The sequence below is a fragment of the Miniopterus schreibersii genome, assembly GCF_964146895.1.
Source record: "Miniopterus schreibersii genome assembly, chromosome: 9".
In the NCBI taxonomy this organism is placed as follows: Eukaryota; Metazoa; Chordata; class Mammalia; order Chiroptera; family Miniopteridae; genus Miniopterus; species Miniopterus schreibersii.
Window position 1 is genome coordinate 45,529,220 of NC_138118.1, and position 16,953 is coordinate 45,546,172.

Genomic DNA, 16,953 nt, shown 5'->3' on the forward strand with positions numbered 1-16,953 from the left:
ATTCTTCTCAGAATTATAACAACTAATCATAAAATTTATATGGAACCAAAAAGACTCTGAATAGCCAAAGAAATTTTGAGAAAAAACAAAGTAGGAGGTATCATGCTCTCTGATATCAAAGTATACTATAAATCTACAATAATCAAAACAGTATGATACTGGGATAAAAACAAGTATGTAGATCAATGGAATGGAATGGAATGGAAATAGAAATAATGGGTAGGATAGGATAGGATAGGATAGGATAGGATAGGACAGAAATAAATGCTCATTTATATGGTCAATTAATCTACCACAAAAGGGGCAAGGATATACAATGGAATAAAGACTATCTCTTCAATAAGTTGTGTTAGGAACACTGGATAAATACATGCAAAAACAAAAACAAAATTGGATCACTTTTCTTATACCATATAAAAAAATAAACTCAAAATGGAATAAAGATTTAAATGTAAGACTTGAAACCATAAAATTCTTAGTAGAAAAGATAGGTAGTAAACTCTTTGACATTGTTCTTACCAGTATTGTTTTGCATATGTCTCCTTGGGCAAGAGAGAAAATGAACAAATAGGACTACATCAAACTAAAAAGTTTTTGCACAGCAAAGGAAAACATCAACAAAACAAAAAGACAACTACTGAATGGGGGAAACTATTCCTAAATGACACATCTCATAAAGAGTTAGTGTCCAGAGTATATAAGGAAGTCACATAACTTAATACCAAGAAAACCTCAAACAATCTGAATAAAAAATAAGCAGAGGACCTTAACAGACATTTCTCCAAAGAAGACATACAGATGACCAATAGACATGAAAAGATGCCCAACATCACTAATCATCAGGGAAATGCAAATTACAATCACAATAAGATATTACTTCACACCTGTTGGAATTGCTATCATCAAAAAATCCACAAATAGCAAGTGTTGATGAGGATGTGGAAAAAAGGGAACCCTTGTACATTATTGGTGGGATTGTAAATTAAGGTAGTAATTTTGGAAGACAGTATGAAGGTTCCTCAAAAATATAAAAATAGAGCTTCTATAATACATAGCAATTCCATTTCTGGATATTTATCTGAAGAAAAAAAACACTAATTCAAAAAGATATATGTGCTCCTATGGTTCATTGCAGAATTACTACTGATAGCCAAGATATGGAAACAACCTAGATGTTCATCAATAGATGAATGGATAAAGAAGATGTGTGATTTATATATATAATGTAATATTAGCAATAAAAAAGAGAAATCTTCCCATTTGTGACAATATGGATAGACCTTTAGAGCATTATGCTAAATGAAATAAGTCAGACAGAGAAAGACAAATACCATATGATTTCACTTGGATGTGGAACCTAAAACAATGCAAATGAAAAACAAAATATTAACAGGAGGACAGTGGGATGGCGGTTAGAGGTGGCGGAGGACAGATTAACTAAAGAACTTATATGCATATGTGCATAACCTATGGACACAGACTATGGTGTGGTGAAGGCCTGGGAAGGGGGTCAGTGCAGTGTGGAGGGGGTTAATGGGGGAAAAAGGGGACAGCTGTAATACTTTCAACAATAAAGATAAACTTAAAAAATATTCAGAAAAAAAGAAAAGAAAAATGAAACAGACCCCTAGGTATATGGCACGAGCTGATGGTTGCCAAAGGGGAGGAGGCAGAGGGATGGAAATTTTTTTTAAATCTTGTTCTAAAAATAGCTAATGATATAGGAACTATTTATAATAAATATTAAATATCAAGGAATGAAACCTTCCTATTTTTAAGCAAGCAAATTCTTCAAAACTTTATATTCATGAATAAATGTTTAAAACTATGAGTATGTAGTTTACTAAAATGTCAGTAGTGACTTTTCCTGAGTATGAAATTATTTTTGCATTAATACTTTATTTTAAAATTTTTATAATATATATGAATTATTTTTATATCAGAAAATATTTAGTATTGTATTTTACGAGAGGCTTGCTTTATAACTTGCTTCCCCCGAGGTAACACTTGTATGTGCTTGCTCCAATATTGTTCTAATTTGTTATGACTAGTTAACTACTTAGAAATCCTCTCTCTTAATAGAGCCTTCATCAGCTTTGTGAATATCATAAAACATTTTAGATTTTACAGTCTTTTTTGTCTTTTTTTGAGGGGAAGGAGTGACTTTTTATCATACATCCTATGGGATATGTTTTTAAATTCTCATTCAATGTGTGCCAATATTTTCTGAAATGACCAGTCAGAACATCATCTCAATTCAAACTCATAAGTTGTCAGTTGTTATCAATCCTGAAATCTCTTTTCACACACTAAAAGCATCAAAATTGATTTTTGAAATAAAACACAATGTATATCTTCAAAACTACTATGGTACAGAAACAAAAGGTATAAAATGTGTATTATAAATATTTTGGGGGGAGAAATTTTCCTGCATGGACTGAAACTAATGATAATTGTCTAGAAAATGGCTTTTTTTTCTTGTAGTAAGGCCAGACTTCCATTTTTTTTCCTTTTTGTTTGCTTTGTTTTGCTTTCCTTTGATTTATTCATTTTTATTATTTATTTATTTAGCCCAAGGACCTTCAAACTACATTCAAAGTTAGAGTTACCTCTTTGAAAATTCCTGGTACTGATCCAATATGCAGAATGCCTCTAAAGTTTTCTGTGGTAAATGTTGAGTAAGGAAGATCTTTCTTCAGTGATGCCTTGCTCACTTTTTAATGTAGGTTAAACCTCTGTTATAAACAGTAATTTTTGTTTTCAGTGACTTCTGCTAGACTTTCTGGAAAAAGTATTTCATGCTTCCAAATCAGTGCTTGTAATTCATCCTGGAAACTATAGGCCAACTAATTCTTCCCTTGAAGAGATAGAAGCACCCCTTGTTTATGCTGAAAGATCCTTACTTAATGTCTCAACTGAGCTTATTGTTAAAATTTCAAAGACAGACAATACCTTCGACAAAATTTTTGCCAGACTCAGAGAAATATGGATTTACGGCATCTTATCATACGCTCAAGCAATTAATTTCTTTGAAACCTGATAAATTGCCCATAGTACTAACCTTTTTACTATGGATCGCAGGGGCTTAACCTTGCAGAATTTGGAAGGCACCAGCATTGGTTTTGTGTTGGTTAAGGTCGTTAGGCAGTAATGAATATGAGTTTGTTACTAGCTGTGTCTGCATTTATGATAGGCATGACTGCAAAAAGGAATGCCTGGGGCTACAATTTGAGCCACTATAAGTTAGGAAGTTCCTCTATTAGAGCTATGGAAATAGGCTGTGCTGTCCCTGAGAAGGTGTCTAAACTAACATTATCAGGGAGATCTAAGAAGGCATTATATGGTGAAGAGATTCTTGGATAAATTTTACAGAGTGAATAAAATAATTTTGGCAAGAGATTTATGTGCACAGGGGACAGGGAATAGAAAATCTTGGGGACATGAAAGAAACCATGCATCCTGGAAGCTGTGAGGACTCTCCTATGGCTCAGTTGCAAGGTATGGTGGGAGATGAGCCTGGACATGGAAGTAGGGACCAGATCCTGAAGAACTTATTAGGCAATTCTAATTAATTTGGCAGAATCCTTTAAGTGATGGAGAGCCACGGAAGGCTCTCAAGCAGTTTTAGGAAGAAAATCATTGTGATGTGGAAGTTAGATTGTTATAGGGGGGTGAATGTAGAGGGGCATTCCCATCAAGACTGTTGCAGTTTTTCAGATGATAAATGATTAAGCTCTGAATTAAAACAGTGGCTGTAAAGAAGAAGAAGGGTAAATTTGAGAGTTAATAAGATAAAATTGAAAGAATTTGCTGACTAATAAGTTTATGATACTTCTTTGACTTGAAAGACTTGGATAAAGTTTGTATTTTTGCATGAGTTAGAGGATATAGCTCTACTAGGCTCTACTAGAGTTATATATTATCTATATGTAAAACCCATTTATATATACCCACATATTAAATTACATATTAAAATAAAAATGTAACAGCTGAAAGCTCTCATGAGCTGATGCAAGCTTGTTCTAGCACACTCGTGCTACCAGTGCACATGTACTACACTATCTTGGGAAGCATTCCTAGTGATGCAGACTGCATCCAGCATGTCTCTATGCATGTGTGTGCACATGCTTATATGTGTTCACTTAACTGAATCATGGCATCATAGAGTTTTAGACCTTAAATTGACTTTGGAGATTATCTGTCACTCTTTTTTTTTTTTTTTTAAACAAATAGGGAAATTAACCAGGGAGGTTAAGTTCCCAAAGTCATAGGACTAATTTGTTTTATTTTGATTGAAAACCAAACCTAGCATCTCAGTTTTAGTAGTTAGCATTGCTGAATCACTTGGGAGGAAGCTAAGTTACTAATAACCATTAATTTGGGGGCCCTATTTAAATGATATTATTTATGTTTTTTGTCTTATAAATGAAAATTATTCCTTGATTGGAAAACAGGATTAAGTCATCTATTTGGCAATCTTTTTAAAAAAATGTTTTTATTGATTTTTTTTTTTTTTTTTTTAGAGAGAGAGAAGAAGGGGGGGGAGAGAGAGACAGAGAGAATCATCAACTAGAGAGTATCATTGATTGGCTGGGAATTAAGCCTGAAACCGGGGCATGTACTCTGACTGGGAATCCAACAAGTGACCTCTTGGTGCATGGGGTGACCCTCAATCCACTGAGCCACACTGGCTGGGGTGTTTGGCGATCTTTAAGAGCATGTAGAGTTTGTGATTACTGGATAATGATTATTAATGCTGAAATTTGTTGTTTTGAGGAGATAAAATATACATGTGACAGAGGAAAAAATCCTATGGCTTGGGAATTAAAGATGTAATTATAAAAATGAGAGCAGGAAAGCTTGGAAAAGCAAAAGTAACATATACAATCTTACTTTGCAGTGGCCTTGGCATAGTTTAAATTGAGTTTAATATAAAAATAATTCCTCCCTGAAGTTATTTATTGCTGCTTTTCATATGTTTTAAAGAATTGGGTATTTTTTTTCTTAGTAAGGGGCAAGCTGTATCCCCAACCTAATTAGAAAGTACAGTAATTTGCAGATGAAAAAGGGGGCAAGAATCTTTGCAAGTGAATTAATTCCTTTGAAGATCAAATTTACCAAACTCAGGCCACCTCTCTCTTCCCATTTAGTAACATTTCCTGGAGAGTCTCTTGGTGCAGGCATGCTGATATTACACTAGATTAACATCAGATTGCTGATTAATGAATCCTCTTCCAAATGTGAATGGACAAGCACAGTAACAGACCAGACCTCACTGGTAAAGCAGGCGAGAAAGGCCAGAAAAGTAACAACACTGCAGGTTAAGCACATTGCCCTAGATTTAAAAATGATTCTTCATGTAAATCTGTGAGCATTTCATGAAATAAAGAAACAGTATACTTGGGTAGGCATTGCAACAACTATATCAAAACCCCTTTTTATTACTTTTTTGGAAACTGAATGGCAATATTGCACATTTGAAGCAAATTGTGAACCCAAATATATATGTCTGATTTCCTCATATGTTCAAGTCATTATGGCAGGTGCCTTATGTCGGATAACTTATTTTTAACTATATATTCTTACTATTCCAGAAGCTTGAAATCTATTTAGGTACGCTGTATCTGAAGAGTGAATATTCATATATTTAAATAATAATTATTATTATTCCTAACTTTATATAGGGAATCTGAAGCTTACGGTGATTAAAGAAGTTGTGCAAAGTCAGATAGCTCCTAAGTGGCAGCTCACTATGTTCAGGTGTTGGTATTTCTGACTCCAGAGGCTGAGAGCTCAGCACTGTGTCTCACTACAATACACACTCAATTCTTAAATGGCTTGGGCAGACAGTAGCTCCAGGAGTTCAGTAAAAATTAGAATATGACATATTCTTAAAAATTCATAACAACAAAGACTATTTCAAGCTCTGAATATGGTGATCATGATTAATTTTCTTCATTTGGTAGAATCTTTAGAGCTTTTCAAATGATAGATTACAATAGCCCAAAGGGATTTTAAAATTACTTATTTTATAGGGATTCTTGTTGGCAAATTTGCTATAGAAATCTATGCATCCCCCAAGAAGATGATAGATACTTATTAGAAGCTCATTTAAGAAATTTGGTCTACTCCCCAGAATAGTGAACAATGAGGATATTTTTAAAATGCTTCTGAAAAATTACTGCTAATTATGGAAAATTTGGTGCAAGTTATTAGCACCATAAACTTGATAGACCTCCCCCCACAAAGAGAGCTCTAAATTAAACAAGTCTGAAAATAAATAAGGCCTGTCACTATATACCATAACTGTACAGTTTTATAAGAAAAGAAAAATATATGTGGGTTAAATATTGAAGGAAATGACCTCTAGAGTCTTTCATCTCTAAGTTACTGTATTTTTAGCAATTTTTGAATATATATAAATATATTTTAATATTTATATTTAAATGTATATCCATATATTTGTATTTAAATTACATACTTATTTAAATATATTTTATTTTTATGTTTAATATATTTATATTTATAGGCCCTTAAAAATTGCTAACGATATACCTCCTATAGAGTTGAATATTTTTATATTAACATTATCTGAGGATTTAAAAGGTTGGTAAAGAAAATAATGCACATGATGATTATCTTCCAATATGCGTATGTGACCTTTGTATCCCTATGGGGTTTGGGCAGTAGTGTGGCTGACATTGGCATTCAGTGCCCTTATATTTAGTAGATAACAGGAGAGATGTGAGGAGTCATGGAGGCTGTTGGAGGAAATGTGACACAGAGCTGAAAGTGGACTGCAGTGAGCTGATTAGAAGTTGAGGGATTCATTGAGCACCGTGGGAGAAGGGATCAAGAGAAATGGTATTTCTAAAGACAAACACCATGGAGTTGCTGGCCAAGTGGCCAAGGTTCCAACTGGAAACAGGAAAGTGGTTTGCCCAAAAGGAAGTTAAATAAAAATGCTTAGCTATGGACTAAAGGGTTGGAGTAGGGAGTACAAGCCAGAAGAGGAATGACTTTGAATATCAGGTCCATAAACCAGGCTCTCCCTCTGGAAAGAGATGAAAAGCTACCATTAAATTTATGAATCAGATCAATGACAATTTAAGGTAATGATTAAACACAATGATTCTACACTTGTCTGTGTGGGTTTAAATCCTGACTTTACCACCAGTTTTATGACATTAGGTAAATCACACAATATTCCTGTGTCTCAGGAAAATGGGGATAATGGTATCTAAGTTTTAGAGTTGTTGTCAGGATTGAGTTAATATATGTGGAGACCTTACAACAGTGCCTAGCAGGGGGTAAATTTCAATTCATAAAGAAGTGTTACAATACTAATAACCATATATATGGTACATGGTTTATATATATACATATATCAGTCATTATTATTACTCCTTTTCCCATCCAGAGGACTTCAGATAATGACATTAAACACGTGCTCCATAAGTCAGTTTCTAATGGCTGAGCCCTTTCTTCAAACAACATTTAAATAATTAGAACATGTAAAGGCCCGGTACTCTGGTTGAATTGATGAAGCCTGGAGCACCCCTGCTGCCCCTCCCCCTGACTCGCTTGGAGATTTCGGGGTACCACTATAGAACGCATTCTGAAAACAACTAATGCAGAGGAAAGAATCTCAGGCTTGGAATCAAAACCTGGAGTCAGGTTCTATCTGCCATTCACAGTCTGTGTGACAGTCAGCAGGTCCTCGCTGGGCCTCAATGTCCTGATTCATATGCTGTAAGAGTTAGACTAACTCAGTGGTTTTCAAACTCTGCCTCTCAAAAACCCTAAGAGTTCCAGAGAAGTGCACCAGGGAGTTTTGGGGAATGGGTGGTGGGGAGCATGCTGGATGAGGAAAGGGAACCCAACAACTTCAAAAGCTGAGACTCCTCTGTTTCATATACTGGAATTCCATATTTGCTTGAAGAATGAGAGCCACTGCTAAAGAAATTTTGACCAGATGATAGAAATTTCCTTAGTTTCAATTACTCTCTAGTTCTTCAGAAATTTATTCGTTGAACCAAAGTAGCAGAAGAACATAAATGAAAGCAACAAATCCTAAATCAGGAACTTGAGGAACAGGGAAAGCAAGAAAGTGGGCTGTTCACAAGGCTCTGTGCAGTGGCCAGGATTTTTGAGTATCTCTGATACCCACAGAAAAGGCAAAACCTCTGTTTCATGAATTTTATCTAGATACTCTGGCCCCATTGTGTTCATGGGGAGCATAGACTGGCACCATGACAACTGAGTTTATGAATCAATGAGAAATATTACCATAAGAATATTATATACATACAATCAGAAGACAACTAAAAGGAACAATTATTTAAACACTATACATTAGAGGACTTTTCTTAGTGGTTAGTAGTTTCAGAAAATATGTGCCTTCCAAAGAAAATGTCAAATTAAAATGCTGCATCCCTGCCCGGCCGGGCGTGGCTCAGCGGTTGAGTGTAGACCTGGGATCCAGGCAGTCAGGGCATATGCCCAGGTTGTGGGCTCGATCCCCAGTCGGGGGCATGCAGGAGGCAGCCGATCAATGACTCTTTCATCATTGATGTTTCTCTCTCTCTCTCTCTCTCTTTCTCTCTCTCTCTCTCCTTTCTTCTCTCTGAAATCAATAAAGATATATTTAAAAAAATAAAAATAAATAAAATTCCTCATTTCTGATTGCTATGCTACTACTAGAAGCATATGTGAGCTCAGAAGCTCTTGACTTGATTGATATTTGAACAATGAAATGTAGGGTAAATCGAGTTAACATGTTGCCTGTGGATATAAACCTATAATTGATTAGTGAGTCTATAGACCATGTTTATAGCTTAGATTGGCCTTGTATTTGGTCCTTATTTTCAGCTTGCTAAGAGCAAAGGAAAACCTATAAACATATATGAATATAGACAGAGATTGGTAGCATCTGTTTATCTGTAATTTTGATAATGATTAATATTTAAAAACAAGGATTAATATAACCAACAAGAGTTGATTACCCTTATATACTTCACATATACTATAAGTTGAAGGCTGCTCAGTGACTTTTCTCTCCAATTACATCTCCCTTCCAACATTCAAAACTCTCACTGTTGTGCTATTGTGTGTGTGTGTGTACTAAAGTATAATATTTTCAGTTGCATTGCTGAAATATGTTAGCTTGGAGCAACATCACCCATTAACACTTCAACATGGTTTAGTTTATCAGATTATTTCTAGAGAGTTGGGTCCTGGAGGACTGATACTAGTGACAGTAGTAACTAACTGAGGGATAGATATCAGAAAACTCTACAGCATAGAGGAGGAAGGTACATCCACATGGAGACCAGAGTGGGGAATGTTGGAAGCCATGTCCCATTGGGTCCCTCAAAGGACAAGATGTTGACTGAGTGGTGCACATATGGAGGGAAATGGAGAGGCCAAACTTTGCCCTCTGGTGACCAAGCACAGCACTTGCACATGACCCATCTTCAGTAAATGATGGTTGAATCAAATTATTTTTACCCTAAGATAGTTTCATCTAGAACTAAGGTTGAGATTTAATGTTAATATTTTTTAGTTGTTAAAAAGATTTTGTATAGCTTATTTTCTAAAATCAGGTTTCTTAAAGCGACATGATTTTCTGTTTTAAATTTGTTTAAATAATAAATTTTGTGCCAGAAAAATCCCTTTTAAGTAAAAACACTTCAAATATAAAGCATAAATAATTCTTCCTTTGTTAAGACAGTTCCTATTATAGCCATTGAATAACACATCTGCTGCAAGGATGTTATTTTTTTTTCACCAATCCATGTGCACAGCTCTGATTAGAGGAGGTAAAAGATACATATCTCCTTCAAATGGTGAATTAGACCCAGTAAAGCTATATTTTATTATGACAGATTTTATAATTATGAAAGCTTCGAATAGCCCTCTTTTAAAAAACATAACTTTTAAATGTAATTCTCATCTCACCTCTCTATGTGTTATGGTGACTATTGATTTCAGCAAAAAAAGTACATTGAGAGCATCTTTCTCCAGTGTTAATATCATTACTGCTCCACAAAACATTTTATATCAAGGCCTCCTGAAAAAGAAAATTCAACAGACATTCTTTCTATGCTTTTTCTTCTATCCAGGATTTGCTCACATCTGTGGTTTGCAAAATAAGCCCATAAATTTTACAATATCTTTACAAAGTAAACCAGAGATAATTCATAACCCAGGTGCCTTGGGTTAAGCCTTGCCTCTATTGTTAATTTTTTCACTGTTCAGATGCACTCATGTTTAAAAAATCATGTCCACGCAATAATGTTTTAAAGTGAGGTTTTTAAAAAGAAAAAGTACATAAGTTATCACCAAACTTATTATAAGATTTGGATTAACCTTTGCTATTCATTTCCAGGGCTACAGCAACACACAGAGGCCAGATTATTTTCAAAGATGCTTTAGCCCAGCAGTTGTGTGAACAAGGAGGTAAGACTCATCTTTGAATTCTCCATGTTGGTTCAGTCAAAATTATTTATGGTAGGTCCTACGTTCTATGTGCGAGTAAGCATTTCATTGATATTACTTGATCATGATGATTTAGAATTACTGACTTCTTCATACCCCTAATAATTATTTAGTAACTATTGATAAAGATCTGTAGGCTTCTGAAAATACTGTTAACAAAAAAAAGATAAAAATTTATCTTTTCACAATTTTTTTCTAATGAATTACATATAGTTGTACTGGAAATATAGATCTTGGTAATTTTAGAATTCTGCCAAAACACTTAATGCTACAAAAACACATCCGCTTAATTTACCACTTAAATTTATTATCGACTTTGTTGAAAATGTCTTTTATTGCTTTTAATATTTGATCATGTTATGTTATCTATATGCTTTTTTCCAGTTGTTATACTATCAATTTTAGACTTGTGAATAGATACTGTATCATTTTAGATAGGTTAAGTGTAGATGAAATAGTCACATTAAGGGACTTCTGCTTTGTGACTGCCTCATACACATCCAAGCTCTCATCCATACCAAACTCTGACAGGGGCACATATATGCATGTATACACACACACACACACACAAACACACACACACATGCACACTGAAAAGGTGAAAGCCAGGATACGTGCCTTCACACAAATTTGATCCCTCTACCTCTTGAGCTTCCACCTCACTTTGTGCATTTCCCACTTCACAGGAATTTTCTTCTGAAAAGTAATGGATGCCACCTCTGAGAGACTGAGCTTCTCAAGTGCACGAACTATGCCTCTGTGCTTTTTGATTCCCCATAACCTGGCATAGTGCCTGGCATATGACAACCACCTAAAAAGTGTTGATAGATTAAATACAAGTATTTCTCAGCCATACACCTATTTCTTTATTTAAGGATCTTGGCAATGGATACATTTGAAGCCAACTTTTGTAAATGTCCTGCCCTTTTCATCATCATCATAGACATGTTATGATTTTCTGCTTACAGAGTTATATTTTGAGGAAATTTATTAGCTTAGGAATTACATTATTGAATTTAAAGGAAATTTCTACTATCTTTCTGCTAAAGAGAATCTAATGGACATAGGAAAGAATGAGGAAAAATTATATTGGTTTTTGAAAGGCCTAAAAAATACCATTTATTATTTGTAGTAATATATACATCATCAATATGGCTTTATCTAAGTAATGTGGTACTTGATGGTTATTACTGGCACACTGGTGCTAATTTACATACATAACTCTTCAATGAGAAAACCCCATTCTAATTTTTGTTTCAAATTGCTCTTAAACAGATTTTTATTCTGTGACTTTTGAGAATGAAAAATGTGATGGCCTTTATAGTAGCCTCAAGAAATATAGTGTAAATTTTTTTCAGACTATAAAATGTTCACATTATAGAACACCACATAGCAGTGAACATAATATCCTGAAAACTGCACAGTACCAGGCAAACATGCCTAAATTTATTAACATTTACCATTACCTAAAAACTGATTTTTTTTAAGCCTGGGATTTTAGATCTTTTACATTGTAAATGAATTGCTGGAATTGGGTTTATTTAAAATGAAAAGAAAAAGTCAAGTAAAACCACTGGGGAAAAATTCTCAATCAGTGAGAGAGAAAAGGCCTCATATAGTAGTGTTACACAAGAACATGAGTTACCTGATGGTAGATGTAGATATTATTAAAAATGCTCTTCAGCCCAAGACCAAAGGAAAACATTGAGCTTTTCAATAGCACCTACTCAACTGAAATTATATCAATCCATCCAAGATAGGTGGAAAGAATACTAGCAAGAGCGACGGCTTCCTGCTGTCAGGAATAACAAGGGAAATAATTGGTGCTATAAACCATATATTTATTTTCACCCTGTCTACTTTTAATTAACACATTATTACCTCAAATAAAATAATATAAATTTAATAATAATTTACTTTGCATTAGATGAGGAATGTCTAATATGTTTTCTTAGAGGAAAAAATGACAATCTCTATATACCACACACAATGCCTTTCAATTACAACATACTTAGTAGGTTTGTTGATTTTAATCAAATTAAGCAATTTAAACAAAGCAAATTTTACTTTGTGGAGCTGGAGGACAGCTGTTATTATAAGAGTGTATTATTGGCCAAACATACTGAAAAAGTGAAAAGATCAGAAAACACTCTGGTGATGTCTTAGATAGTCTGTAATCTGCTGAAGAGGGAATGTGCTCATCCAGGAGAGCCTCCAAAGAAGGGAGGAAGGGGCTGAGTGGAGTGTAGGCTTTGGGTGGGAGCAGAGAGAAGGGGCAAGCTTCAGAGGTGGGGTGAACTCAGGAAGACATTTCAGCATGGTAGAGGCGCTCAGCAGGGACAGGGGCTTCTGAGAGAAGGCAGAGGCTTTAGGATTTTGCAATTAGAAGGTTATTGGCACTTTGACTATAAATTAGGATGGTTTCAGGAGAGGCCAGACCACCTGAGGCTGCGTCGTAGCATGGAAAATTCTTGCCCAGGCTTTGGAGTCAGTCAAGGAAAGGGAGATTATTGTGAGTTGAGAAGTAAAAGTGAGGCAGTGTTTAAAGTTGAAGCTTTGAAAAAAATCTAGAATTAAAGAGAAGGGGAAAGAGAAGGCAACCAGAGGGGGAAGCAGGCTCAAAGGAAGAATAGGCTTGAGCACTCTCTCTCTCATTCTCTCTTCACCCCAACCTCTCTCAAGATCAGAATGTATTGCCCTAGCCAATTTGGCTCAGTTGTTAGAACATCGGCCTGAAGACTGAAGGGTCCCGGGTTCAACTCCATTCACAGGCATGCACCTTGGTTGCAGGATCGATCCTCAGCTCTGGGAGGCCCTCTAACATCGATGTGTCTCTCTCACATCACTGTTTTCTCTCCCTCTCTCTCTCTCTCTCTCTCTCTCTTCCTCTCTCCCTCTCTCTCTTCCCCTCCCTTCTACTCTTCTCTGAAAAGCAATGGAAAAAATATTCTTGGGTGAGGATTAAAATAAAGAAAAAATATCAGAATGTATATATTGGCATCCAATGCCTTGCAGCCAAATACCACTGGGAGCACACCTGGAGTTGACAGATTGGGTTTAGAGCTTGATCTCCATGGAAAACCATGGGGCATCTGAATAAGAGGATATTACAAGAGGAATTATGAGATTTAGGTCTATATATCATGATTTTGACTACAGTTTAAGGAAGTAGGGCTTTACTCTGGATTGGATGCTGTCAGGAAAGGGGGTAATACTATGGTTAGGACCTCAGTAACTCTTATCTAGAGGTAGGACAGACTACAGTGAGGCCAAAGCTCTAATTGGTGAAGAAAAAACAGCTACTCCTATTAGCCAGGAGAGGGGGACACCTGGCCTTTTGTGAGCTGGGCAATGTTCTAGTTGTACCTGTGTTCAGACATGATTACCAGGGGGTCCTGTCTTGACCCATCACAATCCCAGAGTGGCTTTGTCTGAAGTTGATGTTCTGTGAAATCATTTATGTTCAGCAGAAGAACAGTGAGGCCCATCTGTGAGTGCCAGGCCTGCTCCTGGATGCCAGGGGTTGTTTTCTTTCCTTGAGGCCAAGAAGAAAATGCTAGTGGGCAGCCATTTATTTTTGGATTTAGGGTTTACGAAGACTTTGGAATCATAGAGAAAGTAGGTCTGGCTCCAGGTTCCGTGTAACCTTACTCTCAAGTCACTAGCATAAAGTACAGTCTCAGTAAATGATAAAGAGAAAGGATTTCCCTGGAGTCAAGTTTTAATCAAGGTTAGAGAGTATAAAATAAAAAAACCTAAGTAGATTAGTTTGGTGATATTGTGATTGTTTAATTATATTTTTTAAACTTATCTGTATTTTCTAATTTTTTACAGTGAACTTATATCATTTGTGTTATATTTAACAGAAGTTTCCCCCAAAATAACAAATATAGGATTATACCTGAGAAGGAGAAAGGACAACTCTGCTGAGGCAAGTGGAACAAATCACTGAAGGAATATTCTCAGTTACAGTTCCCCTGTCTCCTCCTGTGTGAAGACTTGCCTTACTCTCTTAACATCATTGATATCTGTTGAAACAAATAAGTACTTGTTTAATTACTGATGTCCCCCAACTGGAAGCTTCTTGAAGGCAGGAAGCATGACTTAATTTTTTGTTTTTCTTAATATCCAACAATGCTTGGCATAATGTTGGCTGAATATTCACTTTAAACATTTCACTATTAAAGAATCACTGTCCTTTCTATAAGAAAATCTCTTTAACCTGAACTTTGCCATGGAACACTGTGAGGCAGTGTGGCTATTACCAAAGCAAAGTTCTTAACACTGACCTCAGGTTGAAAAATGTATAAAACATCAAGTTAAGAAATCTGAAAATTGCTCACTATCTGAACACTAATGAATCCCCTCAGTGCTCCTGGGATATAAACCAGCTTCAGGGATTGTAGGTCTTCACCTTGAATCCTGAGGTCCAAAGCAACTGTAAACACATCTCCAACTGAGTTCTGCTGACATCGAAGTATCGAGGAGGAACCAGGGTATTCTCCTCTGCGGCCTGGGGTGGGTGGGGAGGTGCTAGGTTGTATACTCCTAACTGTTTTGAAAGTGGAAGGTGGTTAGGTTTATTCACCAGCAGAAGAAAATAAAGAAGTGAATTTATTTAACATTCAGTACTTTACAAGAACTAGTGAATGCCTGGTGTGAGCCAGGCACTACTCTAGGGTAGATCTGCGGATACATGAGTGAACAGAGTGGAGATTCCCGCTCTACTGGAGCCTACATTCCAGTAGAAAGAAGGCAATAAATATGAGATATAGTAAAATGATTAAATGTGATACCATATTGGAAGGTGGCAAATGCTGTAGGAAAAAACAAAATTAAATAGGGGAAGACTGCATGGTTGGGTGGAGGGGGCAGAGGCAGATTGCAATTTAATAAGGTGGCAGGTAAGTCAGGCAGACCTCATGGAGGTGACATCAGGGCAAAGGCCAAGAAGGAGGTAAGGGAGTTAGCCATGTGACTATCTGTGGGATCTTCCAGAATGTCACTAAGTGATTTTAAAGGGAAATATGGTAGTGTTTTGTGAACTGTTGTTGGAGGTGATCAAAGCAAAGATAGAGGCAATTTCAGAATAGAATGAAAATCTGAACGGAACTAGAGGAAATCAGTCTTTTGCAGGAATTATTATTGAACAATCTAGAGAGCTATAGACTCAATCCCTATTTCTCAGGACCACATAAAAGGAGTCCTGTTGAAAATGTTAATATGAGTGTGGTATATACGGGGTGGGCAAAAGTAGGTTTACAGTTGTATGTATTGAGAATAACAATAATTAATAAAAATACAAGAATAAACTGTTTTGTGTACTCAAAACTGCAAACTTACTTTGCCCCACCCTGTAAAGCCTGAGGATGAGGAATATTTGAATTTATGCTCTGATCTTAGAACCATAGAGTTCTTTTCTGTAGATTAGTGACGAAGCCAATAAAGTTAACTTGACAAAATATACACTACTCATAAGTGGCCAGACTAGAAACCAAATGTCTGGACTCACAGCCCAGTGTTGGTTTCATTATACCAAGTAGTTTGTTAAATTAAAAAATTTAAACATTAAAACTCTCAGAAACCACGACCTCAATAAACAAGATCATCACTGCTGCCTTAATTCCTGGAACAACTAGGAGAGAATGCACACTTTTTGGAGCCCTTGTAAAACCAAAGTCACAAGTGTAAAGCTGATGTGAGTGTATCAGCATGGCTGCTGCTGGTCCAGCAGTGCATGAATCAAGATGGAGACAGGGCAGGGAGAACAATGGTGCACATATCTACTCACTGGCCTGCGAGCTTCTTGGCATACAACACAAACATTGATTATTTAGCAAGGCCAGATGGCAGGCTTAACAGCCGGCAGCAGTCGTGCCCTGTAGTGCCCCAAAAGAGTGCATGCCATTTATAAACCATGCTGGAATCCTCTGTTGTTGGGATGATGGAAGTGGATATAACCAAAGGCAAATGTTTTATGTCAGGAGGAAAGGGGTCAGGCTTACAGCCGGAGCAGAAAACCTTGGCTGCTTTCCGCCAGGCTCAGCGGTTTTTCTGCTGTTCATCACCCTCAGAACAGTGAGTGGTAGAAAGTGTGGCTATGTTCTCTAAGGGCCATCAGATCACGGTGGCAGGGAGCATATTTCTGTCATTCGGATCCCAAAGTCTTTGGAATTTTTTAATCTTTTTGTAATAAGAATTGGTGAAATTTTATTTAAACTGTGAGATGGATGGAGATAAAAAGTTCAGTAAGCAATTCCATAAAGTGAATGAGGTGTTTAACCTACCTCAATATTTTTCAGCACTTTAAGAATATCTATTAATGTGAGGTGATTGATATGTTAATTAGCCTGGTAGTGGTGATTATTTTACAATGTTATATACTTAATATATACAATTTTTATTTGTTAATTATACCTGAGTAAAACTGGGTGGAAAATAGCTTTTATACCC

The 16,953-nt window shown here is 36.1% G+C and overlaps 1 protein-coding gene across 2 annotated transcripts in view; it reads left to right on the forward strand.

Annotated features, from left to right (window-relative positions):
• RELN (reelin) overlaps positions 1 to 16,953 on the forward strand; it is a 484,957-nt gene that overhangs the window by 191,405 nt on the left and 276,599 nt on the right. For both annotated transcript variants that reach the window (XM_081147442.1, XM_081147441.1), the window contains exon 4: positions 10,391 to 10,461. In XM_081147442.1, the coding sequence (XP_081003568.1) occupies positions 10,391 to 10,461 (71 nt within the window). The remainder of the gene's footprint in view (positions 1 to 10,390; positions 10,462 to 16,953) is intronic.